Here is a 24,338-nt window from a genome sequence, read left to right as displayed (position 1 = left end):
GAGAATCATGACAGGACATTGCAGAGAGATGAGGATAGTTTGAAAGCTCTTGGTGAACAGATCAAAATCTTGAAAGAAGAAATTCAACAATTACAGGCAAGGGTTGTAAAAACAGACTTGACCTCCACCTGTGGACTCTTTGTTCCCTTAATATATCCTCAGGCTAAGTTAAGCAGGCAGATCAGGTTTCAAGCATCTGGTCAGCACTGCCTGGCTTTGGGTCAACAGATTCTGACAGCGGTGACGAATGATGTCTTAGGCCAACCAGAACACAGTCTGTAAAAGGTAGTAAAGACAAACCTCCGGTGACAGTAATCACACAAATCAGCATCTCCAAAACAGTTGGATGAATGGTCAAAAACTTTGAAACATCCCCTAGAAGTGGCTATGAAAACGTGGGACCATTTGAAGCGTTATAAGAAACTCTACAATCTACAACCTTATGATGGGTTACAGTTACTAGCCTTTGTTTTGAACAACCGTGAACATGGTGTACATGAAGAAAAGGTTTATAGAGCTGTGGGTGGTGAAGAGCAAGATGTGGCTGATGGATGGAGAGCCATACATGTTTTCCTTAAGGGTCTGATCAATGCAACCACCAATTGGGGAGAGATACCAAATGTGTTCAAAAACCGAAATAACCGTTTGTTGAATTGAAGAAAGGTTTAGAGCAGAGGTGGTTAGACACAGTGGGTTACCTGACATGGAAGATGAAGATACACTCAATTCCTCCAAAAATGGAGGCAATCACTCATCAGCTGATGCAATCCATACATGATGATTTGCAACAAAAAAATGTTTCCACAACTAATGACTGGGAGAGATAAAACTATGGCGACTTAATTGACAGGTTGTCACGACTGGACAGAGACATCAATCAACATAATAAACCAGCTGTTATCAGAGTTGTGCAGGTTTCGAATGAAATCAACAACATTATTTGTTCAGCAGAAGATAAATCTGGTGAATGTCATTATTGCTGGATTTCTGGTCACTGGCAAGAAGACTGTCGGAAAAGAAAATGTGTTCTTATGAGGAATGGCCAGGAGAAGCAGGGTCCTTCTAAGGGAAAATGGATACAGGACAACAGCCCCAATGATACAATGCTGACGCAGAAATGTAAGAAGCTCTCTCCAGCTCAGCAGCAGAGTTTGCTGGATGCTGTGGAGGGAAACTAATAGACCCCCTCTTACATCCCATCTCAGCGGGTGTACATATGAAATCGGATGGAATATATGTGGAATATATGTGAACATGATGGTTAACAACTTTGCAGTAGATTATTTAGTAGATACGGGTGCTGAAGTCACTGTATTGCCCATATCTAATGCAAAACATATATGTCCTCAGTACACGGGCAAGAAGATGAGAGCAACAGGAGTGGGGGGGGACAGATATGAAACAGACCAAACCATTATCAGTTTCTATTGGTCCATTGAAGATTGATGCAGGGGTGTGGATGGGCTCACTTGAACAACCTATTTTAGGCCTTGATGTTATTATGCAACTTGACTCTACACTGAACATTTCTGAAGGGAAGGTGACGTGGCAAATTAGGCAACTGCAGGAATCTACAGTTCAGAACCATGCTATTTGGACTACGAAGAGAAATGAGTGTGGAACTTTGGATATGGAACCAGTGTGCTAGCAAAGAAGCTATGGACGCTACTAAAGTAGTGTAGGCTCCTAACGTCATCATACAACGTGGCACACCATGTAATCCAGCTACTCTGATGCTTCCTCCAGATACCACATTACTTGAACATGACTGTTGTGAGTTGTTTTGGATCAGCTTTCTGATGGGTTTATTAAGAGTCATCCGTTTGAAAACCCTGAGTTTATCTTATACACAGATGGTTCAAGCATTGTGGAGGGGGGTGTGAGGAAGGCAGGCTGGGCATGGGAAGTTACTACAATGGACAATGTGATAGTACCAGGCACCTTAGATTTGAGAAAAGCAGACGTTCACTTTGAGGGACACAATGCTTAATTATTTTATACAACTCTCTAATGCAGTAGGGGAAGCAGACAGACAAGTTAAAGAGGCGTGGGGAATAACTTCAGAGGGGGGACATGACGTAGTACCAGTGGGTGATGGTAAAAAAATATGTAACAGAGACATTAGGGCCAAAATGGAAAGGTCCTTATCAAGTTTAGCTCATAACGAGGTCAGCAGTAAAAGTCCAGGGAAAATCACGATGGATACATGTCACTCATTGCAGGGTTGTCTATTTTGATGACAAAGCGGAGCCTGGAGAATAAAGAACTGATTGATTAGCAATCAGGGTCCAATCTCAGGTGAAGAAGCATAGTAAGATGATCAGAAGCTGATAAGCTTCTATGTTGTACACCGCAGTCATCATATTAGGGATATCTAGGTGAAATGTCCAACTTTTTCCTGAAAATCGGGGCATGCTTAATTAGCGAAATCTATGTGAAATATTAATTTATCTTGAAACCAGGACATGTTACTTTCACTTTTTTGTTTCCTTCATTACAGGTTATGAGAATCTACAGTCTGAAGCTGAAGCAATATCCCTTGAACCAAGGACTCTACCTGAAATGATACAAGATCACCGGTGAAGTTTTCATTAGAAAAGTCCTTAACCCATGGAACAGAAGAAGAATTCCTCACTACCGGCAGACTGCCAGAACATCATTTCTAATAGTTATCTATGTGGGACTGATACCAGTGTGGAAGAGCTGGTCACTTTTAAAGGACATGGTGAATGATTACCTTGCCAATAGTACGATTGAATATTATTTTTGTGTGAGTTTCCTCCTAATACAGGATGTGGTGGGAATTGTAAAGGACATCATCATTACACCTTTTAATACTTATTTTCTATACATTTTTTAAGTCTATTTCTTATTGTAACAGGAAGTACAATATGCCCTTTGTGTTTTATAGAAATGCAAGGTGTTTTAATATTAGTGATTTTATGCTTACAGCTAATGTTTTTTATACTGTCTATTTTTTCATGTTTTCTATTGTTTTCTAAAAAATACATTTTAAGTATATTTATTTTTTAAATGATCTAGGGCAGAGTATAAGAATATTTAGAAGATAAATACAAACCGCAGAGACAGAAGACGAGAGGTTAAAACAGTACTAAAGACAGAGGACGAAAGTCAATAGAGAACTAACAATCAATAGAAATAGTGTTTTTTTCTGTAATAGGGAATTATTGATCAATGGGTCAGAGACATGGGAGGAATTTGTCTAGGCATTGAGCCTGATTTAGGATACTTGTTATTTGGCCATTTCCCAGTTTTATTGCAAGGAATTCTAATTGGTCAACCACAGGCTAGGGCTGGGTTATAAAACTACATCCTGTCCCTTTGTTCTGTGGATAGAATCACAGGAGAGAATCATTGAGGGGAGAATCACTGAGGACAGGGAAGGAACGACCATCTAGCTCTCAGCATAAAATCTTTGATTCATCCTCTTTGAATAAACCTATTTTCCTCCCCCTGATTTGATTTGGGGTCTGTGTTATTAAAGAATATCAACTGCTAACACCTCCCTCTCTCCCCTCCTCCTGTCACTACCTTTCTGTGCTCTTCCGTCCTCCTCCCCTCTACCTTATCCATCCCCCTTCTGTCCTTTCCTTCTGCCTCTCTTCTCCTCGCCCTCCCCCTCCCTCTCTCACTCCCTCTCTCCTCCTCTCCCTGTCACAGTGATGGTGTATTGGGCCTGTGGGAGCTGATGGAGTCATTGACCGTGTGGTGCTGAGTGCTCTTTATAGAACTTGCTGCCACACGACTCTCAGACACACAGACTTCCACTCCTCCTAGCACCTGCTCCTAGCATGTGCCATAGTATGTATGTATGTGACTGTGTTAAGACAGAGAGAGAAGGAGAGTGAGAGATAAACGTAAGATAGAGTATGCTTTGATTGTAATGGAGCGCAGAGGCAGTGGCCTGACAGAAACTATAAATATTTCAGGGCCTCCGTTTTAGCACAGGAGGGAGAGGAGACAACATGAAGCTCCTTATTTTGATGTCTCATTACTTATTCATGAGGAGGGAGGAATTTTGTGGCTTTTTGGCGTGCTCCTCTTCATCTTCAAATAGTTGGTTATATGTGTCTTAACTGTGCTTTTACTGCATGTTGCTTCTAGGTTAACATATGGGAGTCTGTGTGTGTGTGTGTGTGTGTGTGTGTGTGTGTGTGTGTGTGTGTGTGTGTGTGTGTGTGTGTGTGTGTGTGTGTGTGTGTGTGTGTGTGTGTGTGTGTGTGTGTGTCCGTGTAAGTGTGTATGACTGTGTAATGTATATATACCTGCATGTCTGTGTGTGTTTGTGTTTGAGTGCCTCATTCCAACACCCATATCCTCCATCAATATTTGATAAACTCCCACTCTTGAGCGCCTCCTGGGCTAGTGATTGATTTCTCAATCTCTAGGCCACGACTCCATCTTGCCAGTCATGCAGATGGGATGCAATGCTTTCTGGGAAATTAGCTCCTAAAACAAAAGTGTAAGACGTAACAAATCCAAGGTAAAAAATTTGTACACAGCACACCATTTGCAGAAAATACCTATCTCCATGCCATTTACCAGCATAGGAATAGAGAGAGATGCAGAGAGGACACTAGTAGGTGATGTTTTTCAATTAGACGTCTCATGATGAAAGGAACTAGAAATGTGAATGGAATGAGTGAAGAATGACATGAGGAGCCAGACCAGATAAGAACAGTGGTGATAATTATAGAGTCTAGTATATTTATAGCTGAGCAGAACACAATGACCTTCCAGATCCAACAATTGTTTTCACAGGATGTGTTTCTCTGTTTCCTTCTTCTACTGCTGAGCTCCCATAGGCTTCTGTGCTGTAGCTAAGCCTGACTGTCCAGGGACCGATGAGACTGCCACCATTCAAAACCTCATCGCCCCATCTACTGCTAACAACTGAGCCTCATCATTGTGTGTGTGTGTGTGTGTGTGTGTGTGTGTGTGTGTGTGTGTGTGTGTGTGTGTGTGTGTGTGTGTGTGTCGGTCTGCGTCTTGCTCATGGAAGTGGGTCTTTGAGTAAACCCAGGAGGGTTACGTTAACACTGCATGAGGTCTGTGCAGCTATTTTTGGTGTGGGTATGTGTTGTGTGTGTCTTCAGGGGAAGTATTTGTGTGTGAATTTGTGCATGCATGCTACTACATGGCAGAACATTCACAGCTTTCACAGATTATGAAAACGTGCCAGACCTGGGTTTGAACAGGGACAACGTACCAGTACATCAATCATATAACACATCCCAGTCAACAACCTACAGTACCTCCAACCTCATCCTGGAATCATTATGGTTTGGCTGATTCCCTAATTGAATGGCCCTCTCCACTATGCCTCGTCGGTGGAGATTAAGGTGGAGTGGCGTCTGCCTTAAGAGTTTTGTCTGTCTGCATGTCCCCCTCTCTCTGCTGCCTAAGTGGAACTGAGCTGAGAGAAGCTGGAGCATGTCCATCTATTTTAAAGCATCTAAATTCTTGACCTGAGAACCAGTTACCTCTGTGTTACTGAATTCCAAAGACGTGTTCACTGCTGTCTGTGTTCTTCTCTAATCCATTTTATCCTAGCATGCTCCTCTCAGGTTCCTGTTGAAGATTTGCTGCTGACAATAGGCTAGATGTGAGAGGAATACATATAAAAGGTCTGTCTCAGATGTTGAAAGTCAATCTACTTATCTCAATTGTACCTTTTCTGAACTAACTCTATAGTACCAGAAGTTTAAATATAAAGTGGAACTCTTAATTGAATTTGGTGAGGAAGTCTTTGTAAGTGAAGTGAGGACACGTTTCTGAATCTAAATCACCAGTGACAGGTGCTGTCGCTACAGTAACGACTTCTAACCGCTCTTCTGTCAATGTGTTTTGACATCCCAGACCGAGACAGTGTTTAAAGATTTGTTTTGGCTACCACATTGCTGAACTTTTCCTATCATTTTGAAATGTATGATTAGTAGGCTAAACTTGCTGAATGGACAGTTTTGACTCCCCCACAGGAGATTGTATAGCAGTGGGGGATGCTCCACACTGGTATGGCTCCAGCGACTGACCAAGGAAACACATGACTCTTACCTTTAGAAAAATAAATAATGACTCTTAACATTCTAGAAACAGCTACAATGACCAAATATATTTACAGTGTACAAAATAATTTTCCAGTTTCTGTAACATATCAGTTTCCAACTCCTCTTCTTCAGTTACCCTGCTGTGATTGTATGTCATGGAGCTTGTTCCTAATAATGTATTTATTCACATATTGTGGAGTATTTAGTCTTTGAATGCAATGTGTTTAAATAAGTGTGTAATTGTAGTCATCTTTTTTTGCCAAGCGGCATTTCTGTAGATTTATTGTGGCATAGCTTTTATTTGGATATAGCACTTTGTTTTTGTGTTCGTGTGTTTTGGCTAAAATGTGTCTGTGTTTGTGTAGTCTTTAGTTGAAATGAGTGTTAGCGTGCCGTCACCCTGTGTGTTTGGCTCTGTAGTCACTCGGTTGGCTGTAGCTTAGTGGAGCAGAACTCCAGTCCTCATGGGCTGTGATATCTTCTGCCTGTCTTTGTCACGTTAGACCCGGCCTCCATGTTGGAGCTGCTGCTGCCATTTTCTTATTATTAGTAACCGTCCTGTTTTGATGGTGTGTGTCATTCCTGTATGCCAGTGGTTCCCAAACTTTTTATAGTCCCGTACCCCTTCAAACATTCAACCTCCAGCTGCATACCCCCTCTAGCACCAGGGTCAGCTCACTCTCAAATGTTGTTTTTTGCCATCATTGTAAGCCTGCCACACACACACTATACGATATATTTGTTAAACATAAGAAAGAGTGTGAGTTTTTGTCACAACCCGGCTCGTGGGAAGTGACAAAGAGCTCTTATAGGACCAGGGCACAAATAATAATATAATAATAATCAATCATTTTGCTCTTTATTTAGCAATCTTACATATAACACGTTCTTTGTTCATAAGAAATTGTGAATAACTCACCACAGGTTAATGAGGAGGGTGTGCTTGAAAGGATGCACATACAGTGAGGGAAAAAAGTATTTGATCCCCTGCTGATTTTGTACGTTTGCCCACTGACAAAGAAATGATGAGTCTATAATTTTAATGGTAGGTTTATTTGAACAGTGAGAGACAGAATAACAACAACAAAAAATCCAGAAAAACGCATGTCAAAAACTTTATAAATTGATTTGCATTTTAATGAGGGAAATAAGTATTTGACCCCCTCTCAATCAGAAAGATTTCTGGCTCCCAGGTGTCTTTTATATAGGTAACAAGCTGAGATTAGGAGCACACTCTTAAAGGGAGTGCTCCTAATCTCAGTTTGTTACCTGTATAAAAGACACCTGTCCACAGAAGCAATCAATCAATCAGATTCCAAACTCTCCACCATGGCCAAGACCAAAGAGCTCTCCAAGGATGTCAGGGACAGGATTGTAGACCTACACAAGGCTGGAATGGGCTACAAGACCATCGCCAAGCAGCTTGATGAGAAGGGGACAACAGTTGGTGCGATTATTCGCAAATGGAAGAAACACAAAAGAACTATCCCTCGGCCTGGGGCTCCATGCAAGATCTCACCTCGTGGAGTTGCAATGATCATGAGAATGGTAAGGAATCAGCCCAGAAATACACGGGAGGATCTTGTCAATGATCTCAAGGCAGCTGGGACCATAGTCACCAAGAAAACAATTGGTAACACACTACGCCGTGAAGGACTGAAATCCTGCAGCGCTCGCAAGGTCCCCCTGCTTAAGAAAGCACATATACATGCCCGTCTGAAGTTTGCCAATGAACATCTGAATGATTCAGAGGACAACTGGGTGAAAGTGTTGTGGTCAGATGAGACCAAAATGGAGCTCTTTGACATCAACTCAACTCGCCGTGTTTGGAGGAGGAGGAATGCTGCCTATGACCCCAAGAACACCATCTCCACCGTCAAACATGGAGGTGGAAACATTATGCTTTGGGGGTGTTTTTCTGCTAAAGGGACAGGACAACTTCACCGCATCAAAGGGACGATGGGCAGGGCCATGTACCGTCAAATCTTGGGTGAGAACCTCCTTCCCTCATCCAGGGCATTGAAAATGGGTCGTGGATGGGTATTCCAGCATGACAATGACCCAAAACACACGGCCAAGGCAACAAAGGAGTGGCTCAAGAAGAAGCACATTAAGGTCCTGGAGTGGCCTAGCCAGTCTCCAGACCTTAATCCCATAGAAAATCTGTGGAGGGAGCTGAAGGTTTGAGTTGCCAAACGTCAGCCTCGAAACCTTAATGACTTGGAGAAGATCTCCAAAGAGGAGTGGGACAAAATCCCTCCTGAGATGTGTGCAAACCTGGTGGCCAACTACAAGAAACGTGTGACCTCTGTGATTGCCAACAAGGGTTTTGCCACCAAGTACTAAGTCATGTTTTGCAGAGGGGTCAAATACTTATTTTCCTCATTAAAATGCAAATCAATTTATAACATTTTTTACTTGCGTTTTTCTGGATTTTTTTGTTGTTATTTTGTCTCTCACTGTTCAAATAAACCTACCATTAAAATTTTAGACTGATCATTTCTTTGTCAATGTGCAAACGTACAAAATCAGTAGGGGATCAAATACTTTTTTCCCTCACTGTAACTTGGCAATGTTGGGTTGTATTGGAGAGAGTCTCACTCTTAAATCATTTTCCACACACTTTCTGTGCCTGTATTTAGTTTTCATGCTAGTGAGGGCTGAGAATCCACTCTTACATAGGTTCGTGGTTGCAAAGGGTTTCAGTGTCTTAACAGCGCCATTTGCCAAGGCAAAAACTCTGAGCGCAGCCCTATCCATAAATCTTGCAGTGGCTTCTGATTCATTTACATTTTCACAGAACCGCTTGTTGCAATTTCGATGAGGCTCCCTTGTTCAGACATCGGTAAGTGGACTGGAGGCAGGGCATGAAAGGGATAACGAATCCAGTTGTTTGTGTCGTCCGTTTCGGGAAAGTACCTGCGTAATTGCGCACCCAGCTCACTCAGGTGTTTCGCTATATCACATTTGACATTGTCCGTAAGCTTGAGTTCATTTGCACACAAAAAAAATCATACAATGATGGAAAGACCTGTGTGTTGTCCTTGTTAATTGATGCAGACAGAAAAGAGCTCCAACTTCTTAATCATAGCCTACATTTTGACGCGCACATTGAATATAGTTGCGGAGAATCCCTGTAATCCTAGATTCAGATCATTCAGGTGAGAAAAAAAACATCACCCAGATAGGCCAGTCATGTGAGAAACTCATCATCATGCAAACGGTCAGGCAAGTGTAAATTATGGTCAGTAAAGAAAACTTTAAGCTCGTCTCTCAATTAAAAAAAAAAAAACGTGTCAATACTTTGCCCCTTGATAAGCAGTGCATGTTGTAAAAGCGTTACATGGTCACTGCCCATATCATTGCATAATGCAGAAAATACACGAGAGTTCAGGGGCCTTGCTTTAACAAAGTTAACCATTTTCACTGTAGTGTCCAAAACGTCTTTTAAGCCGTCAGACATTCCCTTGGCAGCAAGAGCCTCTCTGTGGATGGCATTCCCTTGGCATTTACAAATTAGCCTCCAACACTCTACTCAGCAAATTGGATGCGGTCTATCACAGTGCCATCCGTTTTGTCACCAAAGCCCCATATACTACCCACAATTGCAACCTGTATGCTCTCGTTGGCTGGTCCTCGCTACATATTCGTCGCCAAACCCATTGGCTCCAGGTCGTCTATAAGTCTTTGCTAGGTAAAGCTCCGCCTTATCTCAGCTCACTGGTCACCATAGCAACACCCACCCGTAGCTCGCGCTCCAGCAGGTATGTTTCACTGGTCATCCCCAAAGCCAACTCCTACTTTGGCCACCTTTCCTTCCAGTTCTCTGCTGCCAATGACTGGAACAAATTGCAAAAATCACTGAAGTTGGAGACTTATATCTGCCTCACTAACTTCAAGCATCAGCTGTCAGAGCAGCTTACCGATCGCTGCAGCTGTACACAGCTCATCTGTAAATAGCCCATCCAACCAACTACTTACCTCATCCCCATATTTTTTTTATTTTTTTAATTCCGCTCTTTTGCACACCAGTATTTCTAATTGCACATCCTCATCTGCACATCTGTCACTCCGGGGTTAATTGCTAAATAGTAATTATTTTGCCACTATGGCCTATTTATTGCCTTACCTCCTTAATTCATTTGCACACACTTTATACAGATTTTCTATTGTGTTGTTGACTGTACGTTTGTTTATCCCATGTGTAACTCTGTGATGTTGTTTTTGTCACACTGCTTTGCTTTATCTTGGCCAGGTCGCAGTTGTAATTGAGAACTTGTTCTCAACTGGCCTACCTGGTTAAATAAAGGTGAATATATATATATATATATTTTTAAATAATAAAGTGGCGTCGGGAGCACCTGCTTGCACGCCCGTTACCACTCCACTATGTCTCCCTGTCATGCCTTTTGTGTCATCAGTACAGATACCAACACATCTTGACCACCAAAGTCCATTTGATGTTGCAAAGCTGTCCAGTACTTAAAAAATATCCTCTCACGTTGTCCTGGTTTTCCAGTGGTTTGCAGAAGAGGATGTCTTCCTTAGTTGACCCTCCATAAACGTAACGGACATATACCAGGAGCTGTGCCAGGCCCGCCACGTCTGTTGACTCATCCAACTGTAATGCACATAATTCACTGGCTTGTATGTGATTTATTCAAAACATCTCCTGCTATGTCACTGATGCATCGTGAAACAGTGTTGTTTGATGAAGACATTGTCTGTATAGTTTTTTTGGGCCTTTTCCCCCAGCATTGTACCAGCTATATCTGCGGCAGCAGGAAGAATTACGTCCTCCACAATAGTATGGGGCCTGCCTGTCCTAGCCACTCGGTAGCTCACCATATAAGACACATCTAGCCCCTTCTTATTAATGGTATCTGTTGCTTTTATTCATGTCTTACTACTCGAAAGTCATCTTTATTCTCGCTCAAAAATCTCCCATGGCTTATTTTTCAAATTGTCATGTTTCGTTTTTAAATATCTGCGCAAGAGTGAAGATTTCCCGCGAGAGAGTAACAGTTAATGTGATTGGATTTTAATTATTTGACTAGGCTACCTGTATTTGACATTGTGTTGTGATTTTGCTGAACAGTAGATTCAGTAGATTCATTTTATTTTGGGCAGTGAAACGAGGCTTCTCAGGTGAGAAAAAAATCTCACCCAAATATATAGCCCCGTTGGAAAACAGAAATGTACGGTTTGAAAATGTGAAGAAAAAAAATTTATTTTTTTTCCCAATTATTATTATTATAATACAAACAAAAATGTGAATCACATTTTTATTTGGCGACCCCCGACGGCATTGTTGTACCCCTGTTTGTGAATACCTGCTGTCTGCTGTTGTAGTCTTGGTTCATTAAATTTGCCGCATCAATGGCCAGTGGGGTCCTGGAGACTCCTGGGCCCATATCCACAAAGCATCTCAGAGTAGGAGTGCTGATCTAGGATCAGGTCTCCACCTGTCCATATAATATTTGATCAGCACTCCTACTCTGAGATGTTTTGTGGATACGGGCCCTGTTCCAGTGGTTATATTTATATTTTCATGCTCATTTTAGGCTACTTGCCTTTGAGTGTGCATTAATGTTTTCCTAAAGCCACCCTACGTTTGGCTGCATCTTGTACAGCGTGTGACTGTGTCTTCATGATTGCTTGGTGTGTTTTTTGGTTGTGTGATTGTGTTATTTAGTTATTTTTTTGCCAAGGTGCATGGATTACATTAGCATGTTTTGTGTCTCTTGTAGGGAGTCTTCCAGGCTTATGGATGTCTATTGGTTTCTTTCTTTGTGTTACAAAATAGGTGGTCTTGTTGTAGGATTGTGTGTGTGTGTGTGTGTGTGCTGTACACAGTATTTGGAAGTGTATGCCTTTTACATCAACATCATTTGAATATAAAAAATATATATATGCTTTTATCCTTTAGATTTAGATGTGTTATGTACAAAGATGAATGTGTGTTTTATTTATATTTCCATACAAGCTTCATCTCTGTGTCCTCAGACTCATTCTTGTGTCAGCTGGTATGGTACATGTGTACTTTATTATTGTGTTTGAGTGTGTTAGTTCTTATTATGTGTGTTTTTACATGTCAGTATATCACATTAAAGTAAAAGGCTTTGACTTCATCAAGAGTCTTCAAGACTAACATGTAGTATATGTCATGCAGTCTGCGTACGGTATCTGTTTGTATGTATGTGTGTGTGTACCTGTATGTGTGTCACATTAACAGGCCTTGTCTTTGTGTTGATGTGTCTTCTAGGCTCATGTGGTTCAGCGCTGGCTTGTCCATCAGGACAGTAGTGTGAGCTCTGAGAGGTCGGCCAATCGAGCACGGGGAATATGGTACTATGATGACAGAGTAAATATCATCCGATACACACGCTGTATACTTCAACACTTTCTCTCTATATATCTCTATGGCAGCTCTATGTAGTCGTGGTTTGTGTCGTTGCTTCTTCTTTGGGATCTTCCTCTCGTGATCTCTTGTGGCTTCTTGAGCTCTCTGTACGTGTGTGTTGTTGTGATGTGTCTGGGCATTATAGTTAGGTTTGGTGGTTCTTTGCAACACCATGTATCTATTTTCACCGCTTTCTTCTCTTTATCTCCTTTTCTGTAGTACTTGTTTGTCTTTATGTTTGTTTGGTGGACAATTCTTTTCACTGTGGGTGTGCAAGAGTATGTGGTGTTTATTTGGTGCACATTTGTGTGTTCTTGGAGGCCCCTTGTGCTATCTAATAAATAAGCCTCATCCCTAGGTAAACCGTACGTGGACACTCTTTATGTATGTCTGTTTTATAACTCTTTATGAGTGTGCCAAGCAAACCGGAAACATTCCCAGAACATTAGCTAAGATTCCTATTACGTTCTAGTTAGGGTTTATCAGAGAATGTTTTGATGACTGCATTTTTTTTCAAAAAATGTTTTAAATTAAATATTCTTGGATTATTCTCCTAACGTTCACTATAATGTTGTACACAACATCTGAAACAACCCCCACAGAACATTCTCCCAAAGTTCCCCCAAAGTTCTCCAAGTAATAAATGTTTTCCCAGCAAACCAAAATTGGTTCTGTAAAAGTTCCTAGAATAATTGTTAGTTCGCAGCAAATGTTTTCATTACCCAAAAACTGTCCAGTTGTGCTGATGATTATAATGTTTGTATAAAACATTCACCTGATGTTGCGAGAATGTTCCTAGAACACATTTAATCTGTTCTTTAAAGGTTCCCAGAATGTTTCATTAGGTTGTGGGAACAGTCTGGTGAGAACATTGTGGGGACATCACAAAAGATATGTTCCCAAAACACAAAAACTGCCAGTTGTGCAGATGATTCTACAATGTTTCTTTTAGGGTACAAAAAACTTTCACTTGATGTTACAAGAACGTTCCCAGAACACATTCTGTCTGTTCTTTAAAGGTTCCAAGAATGTTTCATTAGGTTGTGTGAACATTGTGGGGAGATGAGAACAGATGGATTCCCAAAACACTACAGTACATTCAGATAATGTTTGTATCACGGTGCAAAAAACATTAATTTGACATTACAAGAATGTTGACAGAAAAGCCTTTCGGAAATCTTTAAAGGTTCCCAGAACATTTAATTAGGTTGTGGGAACAGTGTGGATACAATACAAGAGATATTGTAGGTTCCCAAAACAGTTGTGATGACATTCATTTAAGTTACGTTGCACAGAACATTCCCTTAATGTTGCAAGAATATTATTGTGATATTGACGATAGTTGCAGAGGACATTCCCACAATGTTGCATAATGTTCCACAATTTCCAAAAAAGTCAGTTTTTCTGACGTTCATAGTGTACAGTATTTGTTTTAGTTTAAAATAATATTCCAATGACGCTCACGCAATATACATTATATCTTGTTGGTGGTCCTCAGAACATTTAAAGAACATTTAGAAAATTATATATTCCATTTTTACAGAATATTACCACAACATTCTCAGCATGCAAATTTGTAGCTCCTTAAAGCATAATGGAATACATCCCCATTATATTTCTCTCCAGATGTAATGGCAATTCGCATTTGAGTACTGTATTGTAGGCCCTACAAGGTGATATACTGTAGACACAGAGCATTTTAATTTAATTCGAAGGACATTTGAACAAAAACAACCATATTTTTTACATTTCATATGTTGGCAATCTGCACATTATTTCATCCATAGGACATTTTAACACAGTGTTATAAGTATGCAGCATATGAAGAGGATGGGAACATTTTAATAACTCAAAAATTGTGTTCTGTGATCTGATTCACCTGAAACCCTCCCACAATGCCACAGTGATCAACGACAATGACGAGACAGCCTATAGGGAGGAGGTCAGAGACCTGGCCGGGTGGTGCCAGAATAACAACCTATCCCTCAACGTAACCAAGACTAAGGAGATGATTGTGGACTACAGGAAAAGGAGGACCGAGCACGCCCCCCTTTTCATCGACGGGGCTGTAGTGGAGCAGGTTGAGAGCTTCAAGTTCCTTGGTGTCCACATCACCAACAAACTAGAATGGTCCAAACACACCAAGACAGTCATGAAGAGGGCATGACAACGCCTATTCCCCCTCAGGAAACTAAAAAAATTTGGCATGTGACCTCAAATCCTCAAAAGGTTCTATAGCTGCAACATCGAGAGCATCCTGACTGGTTGCATCACTGCCTGGTACGGCAACTGCTCTGCCTCCGACCGCAAGGCACTACAGAGGGTAGTGCGTATTTCCCAGTACATCACTGGGGCTAAGCTGCCTGCCATCCAGGACCTCTATACCAGGCAGTGTCAGAGGAAGGCCCTAGAAATTGTCAAAGACCCCAGCGACCCCAGTCATGGACTGTTCTCTCTACTACCGCATGGCAAGTGGTACCTGAGTGCCAAGTCTAGGACAAAAAGGCTTCTCAACAGTTTTTACCCCCAAGCCATAAGACTCCTGAACAGGTAATCAAATGGCTACCCGGACTATTTGCATTGTGTGCCCCCCCACCCCAACCCCTCTTTTACGCTGCTGCTACTCTCTGTTTATCATATATGCATAGTCACTTTAACTATACATTCAGTTCATACTTCCTTAGTAGACCCGACCAACCAGTGCCCCCGCACATTGGCTAACCAGGCTATCTGCATTCTGTCCCGCCACCCACCACCCGCCAACCCCTCTTTTACGCTACTGCTACTCTCTGTTTATCATATATGCATAGTCACTTTAACCATACCTACATGTACATACTACCTCAATCAGCCTGAGTAACCGGTGCCTGTATATAGCCTCGCTACTGTTATTTTTCACTGTCTTTTTACTGTTGTTTTTATTTCTTTACTTACCTATTGTTCACCTAATACCTTTTTTGCACTGTTGGTTAGAGCCTGTAAGTTAGCATTTCACTGAAAGGTCTACATCTGTTGTATTCAGCGCACGTGACAAATAAACTTTGATTTGATTTGATTATCCATTGCTGGCACAAAGGGTTAATGATCTGACTGCAGAGCTGAAGATTGCAGGTTTAATCTGACATATTCTTTAACCATGTTTCTTTTGGAGAGAAAAAAACCCGATGAAATTGAGGCCCTGATATAATCTACTAAAAGAGAGGATGTCTTTATTTCATCCAGATTCATAAATCCAGCCCGAAAGGCATCCAATATAATTCCTACTTTGAGACGCTTGATATGGTCCTCCCTGTCTTATTTGTCATTATCTGAAAAGCAAAAGTTATCGTAGATCAGCACTCATAGTCTTGCATACCTTGTAAATATGGGCCCAGAAGTACGCAGCATATAAAGAGGATGGGTAAAATGATGGTGGATAACCCAGTTACCAGTATTTCCCTGGGTATGTCTAAGAAGACAAAACAAAAGGAAGCATGTATTTCCTGATTGACCATACTGCCATGGCTATATACTGAAAAATTAGTATGTGAGAATGCTTCCATGGTGGCGCAGAGGTTAAGAGCCCTGGCTTGGGAACTGAACATTGCAGCTTCAAACCCAACATGTCATCTTGAGGTCCTGAAGGTGGCGTGGTGGTCTAGAGCACTGTGTCTCAGCGCTAGATGTTTCACTACATACCCTAGTTAGATTCCAGACTGTATCCCAATTGGCCTAGCGTCGTTAGGGTTTGGCCAGGGTAGGCTGTCATTGTAAATAAGAATTTGTTCTTAATTGACTTACCTAGTTAAATTAAATTTTGTAAACATATCAAGTGTAAATACAGTGCCTTTGGAAAGTATTCAGACCCCTGGACTTTTTCCACATTTTGTTACGTTACAGCTTTATTCTAAAATTGATTCAATTGTTTTTTTTTTCTTAATCAATCTACATACAATACCCCATAATGACAAAGCAAAAGGATGATCTCAAGGATGATCAATGGAAACAGGATGCACCTGAGCTCAATTTCAAGCCTCATAGCAAAGGGTCTGAATACTTATGTAAATCAGGTATTTCTGTTTTATTATTTTAATACGCTTCCAACATTGTCTAAAAACCTGTTTTCACTTTGTCATTATGAGGTATTGTGTGTAGATTGCTGAGGATTTTTTTTTATTTAATCCATTTTAGAATAAGGCTGTAACGTAACGAAATGTGTAAAATGTCAAGGGGTCTGAATACTTTCCGAAGGCACTGTATATCAAATAAACATGTATTTTCTGATGTCCTCACAATGTTCTCACCAGACTGTTCCCACAACCTAATGAAACATTCTGGGAACCTTTAAAGAACAGATTAAATGTGTTCTACGGACGTTCTTGCAACATCACGTAAATGCTTTTTTCAAACATTCTATAATCATCACCACGACTGGACAGTGTTTGTCTTATTATAACATTTCCACAACCTAACTAATGTTCTGGGAACTTTCACAGAACCAATTTTTGTTTGCTGGGTGTGCTGTCCTGTCGACCACTCCTATGTATGAGTGTGTTTGAGTTAAAGTGAAGAATTTCTCAACATCTGACATTGACTTGACCCTTTAGGATATTTGTATTTACTTTAAGAGCCCACTCACTGCAGTGTACACATCTTTACATCCACTCACCTTGAATCACATACATTTTTTCTTCCAAATGAACGTAATCCATTCAACTCCAGTAGAGCCCTGTATATGCACACACCCTCTGGAAACAGATTTTCCTTCTAGAAGGAAAATAAATGGCCTTGGTAGGGCAGACAGATTTGTGTACTGCACAGGTAAAGACTACAGATGCACACACAGCCTCACCCGTACACTACAGAGCATTGTGATAGCACTGGAGAGAAGCAAGCAGCTAAACACAGCGATATGATACAGTATTAGATTCCTCCACAGATATGAGATTAAAGGCTTTAATTGAATCTGCGTTAACACGGACATGTCCTCTCTCTGATCTCTCAACCCTCCTCTCTTCCACTGGCCGTCACTGTAGGAATACTTGTGATATGTCACGCCATACTGCAGCATACCATGATTACACAGCATCACATCAATATGACACCAGAGGGACACAGTGATCTGAGGAAAAGCAGGGAAGGGAGGGGGAGAAGGAGGAAGGGAAGAGAGATGGAGGGTGTGAGAGAATGAGGCAGGGAGCCTGCCATGCCAGGGAAGAAGAGAGAGAGTGCAAGAGGGAAAATGAGATAAAGAGAGAGAGGGCTGGGGGCACGTGAGCGATGGGAAGGCGGCGTGCTGAGTGTAAATCACCATGTTTGGCTTGAGGATCTAATTACTGAGTAAAATTGATGCACCGACTGCATATGACAATTACAAATGAACAGACAGGGATGGGATGCATTGATTTAAACTGACCGCATATCACAGACAGCGGGAGAGGGGGATGGAAATGAGGATGGAGAAAGAGATTGCGGGGAAGGTGGAGAGAGGGATGGAGGGGAAGGTGGAGAGAGGGATGGAGAGAGGGACATGAGAAGGAAAATCGATTTGTGCCTCACAGCATAAGCACAAGCACCAGTTGACAGAATGTGATTGCAAAGCAGTTCTAGTTCATTTCCATTTCTAGGAATATATGAAAACGCACACGCACACACACACACACACACACACACACACACACTTTCAAGCACAATCATGCGCAAACACGAGCGTTGATTGACCCATACCCCCCCCCCTCAGACAATCATGTTAAGAAACCCACATTGAAGATCATAGATGCACTTATCAATCCATTCAGAGACTGATGGAGACTGGGGGAGGTGGTCGTCTGGAGACGTTATCCTCAGTATTCTGCTCACATATGGCCTACTTAGAAGGAGCAGAAACATCCATCGTATCAATCAACAGCTGTGAAATCCCATAACAAGATGGCCGAAGGGCCGCAGAATGAAAATCGGAGCATAAAAATGCTGAACATTTGCCGACAAGTTGGCATGGGCACTCAGAGCTGCAGCATGAGGCTTCACATGTGAAAACATCCTATATGTAGTATAATATTGGTTTGTTACAGGGGAACCTTGACTCAGTGACATAGGTCTTCCAAATGTCCTCCGTCAACTCACAGAACAGAGGGTGGGGTCTAAGATGACAAGTTGTTAAATACAAACAGTTGAAGTCGGAAGTTTACATACACTTAGGTTGGAGTCATTAAAACTTGTTTTTCAACCACTCCACAAATGTCTTGTTAACAAACTATAGTTTTGGCAAGTTGGTCAGGACATCTACTTTGTGCATGACACAAGTAATTTTTCCAACAATTGTTTACAGACAGATTATTTCACTTATAATTCACTGTATCACAATTCCAGTGGGTCTGAAGTTTACATACACTAAATTGACTGTGCCTTTAAACAGCTTGGAAAATTCCAGAAAATTATGTCATTGTCATGGCTTTAGGAGTTGTGATAGGCTAATTGACATCATTTGAGTCAATTGGAGGTGTACCTGTGGATTTATTTCAAGGCCTACCTTCAAACCCAGTGCCTCTTTGCTTCACATCATGAGAAAATCAAAAGAAATCAGTCAAGACCTCAGAAAAGAAATTGTAGACCTCCACAAGTCTGGTTCATCCTTGGGAGCAATTTCCAAACGCCTGAAGGTACCACATTCATCTGTACAAACAATATTACGTAAGTATAAACACCATGGGACCATGCAGCCGTCATACCGCTGTCATGACTTCTACCGAAGTCGATGCCCCTCCTTGTTTGGGTGGTGCTCGGCAGTCGATGTCACCGGTCTTCTAGCCATCATTGATCAGTTTTTCATTTTCCATTGGTTTTGTCTTGTCTTCCTACACACCTGGTTCCAATCCCATTCATTGCATGTTGTGTATTTAACCCTCTGTTTCCCCTCATGTCCTTGTCAGTGATTGTTCGTATGTTATGTACTCGTGTATTTTGTATCGGTGTGCGACGGGTTATTTTTATCCATGTTATGTTTGTATGTTGGTTTTGGAGTTCGTTTTTTGTTAATAAAACTACTCCAGTTTAACCAAGTTGGTTTCTCCTGCGCCTGACTTCCCTGCCACCTACACACACGACTATGACAACCGCTCAGGAAGGAGACGCGTTCTGTCTCCTAAAGATGAACGTACTTTGGTGCGAAAAGTGCAAATCAATTCCAGAACAACAGCAAAGGACCTTGTGAAGATGCTGGAGGAAACAGGTACAAAAGTTTCTATATCCACAGTAAAACGAGTCCTATATCGACATAACCTGAAAGGCCGCTCAGCAAGGAAGAAGCCACTGCTCCAAAACCGCCATAAAAAAGACAGACTACAGTTTGCAACTGCACATGGGGACAAAGATTGTACTTTTTGGAGAAATGTCCTCAAAAATTGAACTGTTTGGCCATAATGACCAACGTTATGTTCGGAGGAAAAAGGGGGAGGCTTGCAAGCTGAAGAACATCATCCCAACCGTGAAGCACGGGGGTGGTAGCATCATGTTGTGGGGGTGCTTTTCTGCAGGAGGGACTGGTGCACTTCACAAAATAGATGGCATAATGAGGGAAGAAAATGATGTGGATATATTGAAGCAACATCTCAAGACATCAGTCAAGAAGTTAAAGCTTGGTCGCAAATGGGTCTTCAAATGCACAATGACCCCAAGCATACTTCCAAAGTTGTACCAAAATGGCTTAAGGACAAGAAAGTCAAGGTATTGGAGTGGCCATCACAAAGCGCTGACCTCAATCCCATAGAAAATGTGTGGGCAGAACTGTAAACGCGTGTGCGAGCAACGAGGCTTACAAACCTGACTCAGTTACACCAGCTCTGTCAGGAGGAATGGGCCAAAATTCACCCAACTTATTGTGGGAAGCTTGTGGAAGGCTACCCGAGACCCAAGTTAAACAATTTAAAGGCAATACTACCAAATACCAATTGAGTGTATGTAAACTTCTGATCCACTGAGAATGTGATGAAAGAAAGTCAGACAGCATGTTCTCTGCTATGGATAGCTGCCAAACTCCTAGTGAGGGGCAGCCTCACCAGTTTTGATTGTCAGACATTTTTAGACTCTCAGACAGCAGAATACTGAGTAGTTTCGAAGAATAGACTGATATTGAAGAATGTCTCTGACTTACTATTGTAGATCATGGATGACCAAGCAGCTGTTATACTGTTATGCCTATGTTTTTTGTTTTTTTTGGCAGAAAATAGAATTGGTTAATGTGAACTTTTTTGTCTCGTGTTAGCCCTGGAATGTACAACCAGACTAATTTTCTGTCTCTCACTTCTTCTCTCTCTCTCTCTCTCTCTCTCTCTCTCTCTCTCTCTCTCTCTCTCTCTCTCTCTCTCTCTCTCTATTTATCTTTGTCATTGTCTATCTCTGATTGTGTTCTCTTCCCCTCCAGGCGGATGCTGCCACCAGTTTCCTCCGTGCGGCCCGTTCAGGGAACCTGGACAAGGCTCTTGACCACATCAAGAATGGAATAGACATCAACACATCCAATCAGGTACATCAGAGATCCCTCATGCTGCCCAAGGTCACTGTCTGGTACACAGGCAAGAGAGTTAATGTGTTGTCTCGTAAAACATTTATTTAATCAGACTTTATTAATATGAAATTATAGATGTGGTTTTCATAGATGACATTATTTGTTTTCGGCCAAACACAGTCATTAACAGTCAAGTCTAGCCTAGATAAACGTGTAGGTCATTGTCTCTGTGTGTGTGTGTGTGTGTGTGTGTGTGTGTGTGTGTGTGTGTGTGTGTGTGTGTGTGTGTGTGTGTGTGTGTGTGTGTGTGTGTGTGTGTGTGTGTGTATACACGCATGTATAACCATGTCACCACATTACCCCCTGTGTTCCTGTGTCATGCTACTCCAGCCGTGTTTACTGTGGCACTAATTCCAGTCATTCACAACCTTAATGAAAAAATATATATAATTAACCATATATCCAGACCCTCTCTCTTCTCCTCCCACTCCTCTCCTCAATCTGTCCCATGGCACCTTGTTGCATCATGAGAGAAGCACATAGTCTAAATAACATCACATGTAAAGAATAGCTAAGCATGTAGTTTTAGTTCCTGTTTTGAACATACAAATGTGTTACATTTGTGAGTGAACGCAAGCTCAAGTTGAAGTGAATCTGTTATGTATTTTTCATCAGTACTTTGGTGAATGGAAGGGAGTTCAGTTTGTACACATAACCACTTAGGGCAGCTTGGGGAATGCACACCCACTCTGTAAGCCTACAGCCTGCAGCCTGCTACTGCAACCCCTCAGCACCATTCACAGAAACAACCATGGCACCAAGCCGACAATAAAACTAATACCACTATCTCTACACCAGATAATACTGCCACTATAATAATACCACTACTGGCTAAGGCTAGAATCAGAGGTAGAGCTATCATACAAGTGAGGATGTATGCTTTAGTGTGCATTCATTGCTGCATGTGTGTATACACTGCCTTCGGAAAGTATTCAGACCCCTTCCCTTTTTCCACATTCTGTCATGTTACAGCCTTATTCTAAAATCATTTTTTTTTTAAATTCCCCTCATCAATCTACACACACAACCCCATAATGACAAAGCAAAAAAAAAGTAGAAATGTTTAGCAAATTTATTAAAGATAAAAATCAGATACCTGATTTACATAAGTATTCAGACCCTTTGCAATGAGAATCAAAATTGAGCTCAGGTGCATTCATCATCCTTGATGTTTCTACAACTTCATTGGAGTCCACCTGTGGTAAATTCAATTGATTGGACATGATTTGGAAAGGCACACACCTGTCTATATAAGGTCCCAGTGGACAGTGCATGTCCGAGCAAAAACCAAGCCATGAGGTTGAAGGAATTGTCCATAGAGCTCCAAGACAGGATTGTGTCGAGGCACAGATCTGGGGAAATGTACCAAAAAATTTCTGCAGCATTGAAGGTCCCCAAGAACACCATAGCCTCCATCATTCTTAAATGGAAGAAGTTTGGAACCACTAAGACTCTTTCTAGAGCAATCGGCGGAGAAGGGCCTTGGTCAGGAAGGTGACCAAGAACCCGATAGTCACTCTGATCGAGCTCCAGACATCCTCTGTGGAGATGGGAGAACCTTCCAGAAGGACAACCATCTCCGCAGCACCCCAACAATCAGGCCTTTATGGTAGCGTGGCCAGACGGAAACCACTCCTCAGTAAAAAGCACGTGATGGCCCGCTTGGAGTTTGCCAAAAGGCACCTAAAGGACTCTCAGACCATGAGAAACAAGCTTGTCTGGTCTGATGAGACCAAGATTGAACTCTTTGGCCTGAATGCCAAGCGTCACGTCTGGAGGAAACCTGGCACCATCCCTACGATGAAGCATGGTGGTGGTAGCATCATGCTGTGGGGATGTTTTTCAGCAGCAGGGACTGGGAGACTAGTCAGGATCAAGAGACAGATGAACGGATCAAAATACAGAGAGATCCTTGATGAAGACTACCTCAGAATGGGGCGAAGTTTTACTTTCCAACAGGACAACGACCCTAAGCACACAGCCAAGACAACGCTGGAGTGGCTTCAGGACAAGTCTCTGTATGTCATTGAGTGGCTGAGCCAGAGCCCGGACATGAACCCGATCTACAATAACATCTCTGGAGAGACCTTAAAATAGCTGTGCAGCAATGCTCCCCATCCAACCTGACAGAGCTTGAGAGGATCTGCAGAGAAGAATGGGAGAAAATCCCCAAATACAGGTGTACCAAGCTTGTAGCGTCATACCCAAGAAGACCCGAGGCTGTAATCTCTGTCAAAGGTGCTTCAACAAAGTACTGAGTAAAGGTTCTGAATACTTATGTAAAAGTGATATTTCGGGGGGTTTTTTAATACATTTGCAAAAATGTCTAAAAATCAGTTTTTGCTTTGTCATTAGGGGTATTATGTGTAGATTGATCAGTGGAAAAAAACTATCCATTTTTGAATAAGGCTGTAACATAACAAAATGTGGAAAAAGTCAAGGGGTCTGAATACTTTACGAATGCACTGTATGTGGGTATGTGATGTGTGTATGTAAACATACACATTTTCTATGTTTTGTATATGTGTTAAAATTAGGATTGGAGTTGAAGTAGAGCATATAGCTATGCTAAAATTTGGTGCTACCGCTGCTGTTCTAGAAAATCCTAGGATTCAGGGTTTTACATTTCAGCCTGCCAACCTGCCCCTGCCCTATCTACAATCCAGCAGACTCCAACCAGCTCACAGAAACACACCGCTGATTCACACACTTGTTTGCGTGTGTGTGCGTTTGCGCGTTCGTGCATCTGTGTTTGTCTCCCCCATGCGTGTGATATCCACGTGAATTGAGTGACACTGCAGTTTGAGGGCAGTAGAGGGACCAGTGTGCTTTGCAAACTGTGGCCAGTCATGGTACTGCAGGCTGGCACAGCAGAGACAGGCACAGACTGTACTGTTAGACAGTCTGATTCTGCAGCTGTACACCCAGACAAGCCTGAAATAAATCCATGCTCTCTGCTTCCTTTGGGACCCGACTGAAAAAGTCTTAAGGTTGTTTATCTTCTGAAATATTTTTGTGTTGCTTCTGTAACCACTGTGGGTTTTGAGTTTCTCTGCTTGTTATTCTTAGTACTGTATATCTACTGCTCAGAAATCCATGTTATAGATGGATTAAAAGGCTGACAGATTCTATTGGAGCTCACTCTGTAGGCTGACGATTTGTTCTGATGGTTCTGTGTGGTCACCGCTGACTTCCACTGCTGTCACTGCAGAATGGGCTCAACGGTTTGCATCTGGCCTCTAAAGAAGGCCACGTCAAGATGGTCCTGGGGCTACTACACGCTGGCATTGTCCTGGAGACCACGACTAAGGTACTACTCACACAC

The 24,338-nt window shown here is 41.9% G+C and overlaps 1 protein-coding gene across 11 annotated transcripts in view; it reads left to right on the top strand.

Moving 5' to 3' along the window:
- Window positions 1-24,338, top strand: part of ank1b (ankyrin 1, erythrocytic b) — a 111,379-nt gene that overhangs the window by 59,312 nt on the left and 27,729 nt on the right. For 7 of the 11 annotated variants that reach the window (XM_045691524.1, XM_045691521.1, XM_045691523.1 and 4 more), the window contains exons 2-4: window positions 12,334-12,432; window positions 20,870-20,971; window positions 24,225-24,323. In XM_045691524.1, coding sequence (XP_045547480.1) covers window positions 12,334-12,432; window positions 20,870-20,971; window positions 24,225-24,323 — 300 coding nt within the window. Of the gene's footprint in view, window positions 1-12,333; window positions 12,433-20,869; window positions 20,972-24,224; window positions 24,324-24,338 lie in introns of those variants that run through there. The other 4 variants (XM_045691553.1, XM_014134721.2, XM_045691554.1 and 1 more) reach the window with 2 other exon arrangements.

Source organism: Salmo salar, chromosome ssa01 (genome assembly GCF_905237065.1).
Source record: "Salmo salar chromosome ssa01, Ssal_v3.1, whole genome shotgun sequence".
Taxonomy (NCBI): Eukaryota; Metazoa; Chordata; class Actinopteri; order Salmoniformes; family Salmonidae; genus Salmo; species Salmo salar.
The sequence above is the reverse complement of the archived record's forward strand: the minus strand, read 5'-3'. Positions and strand labels throughout refer to the sequence as shown.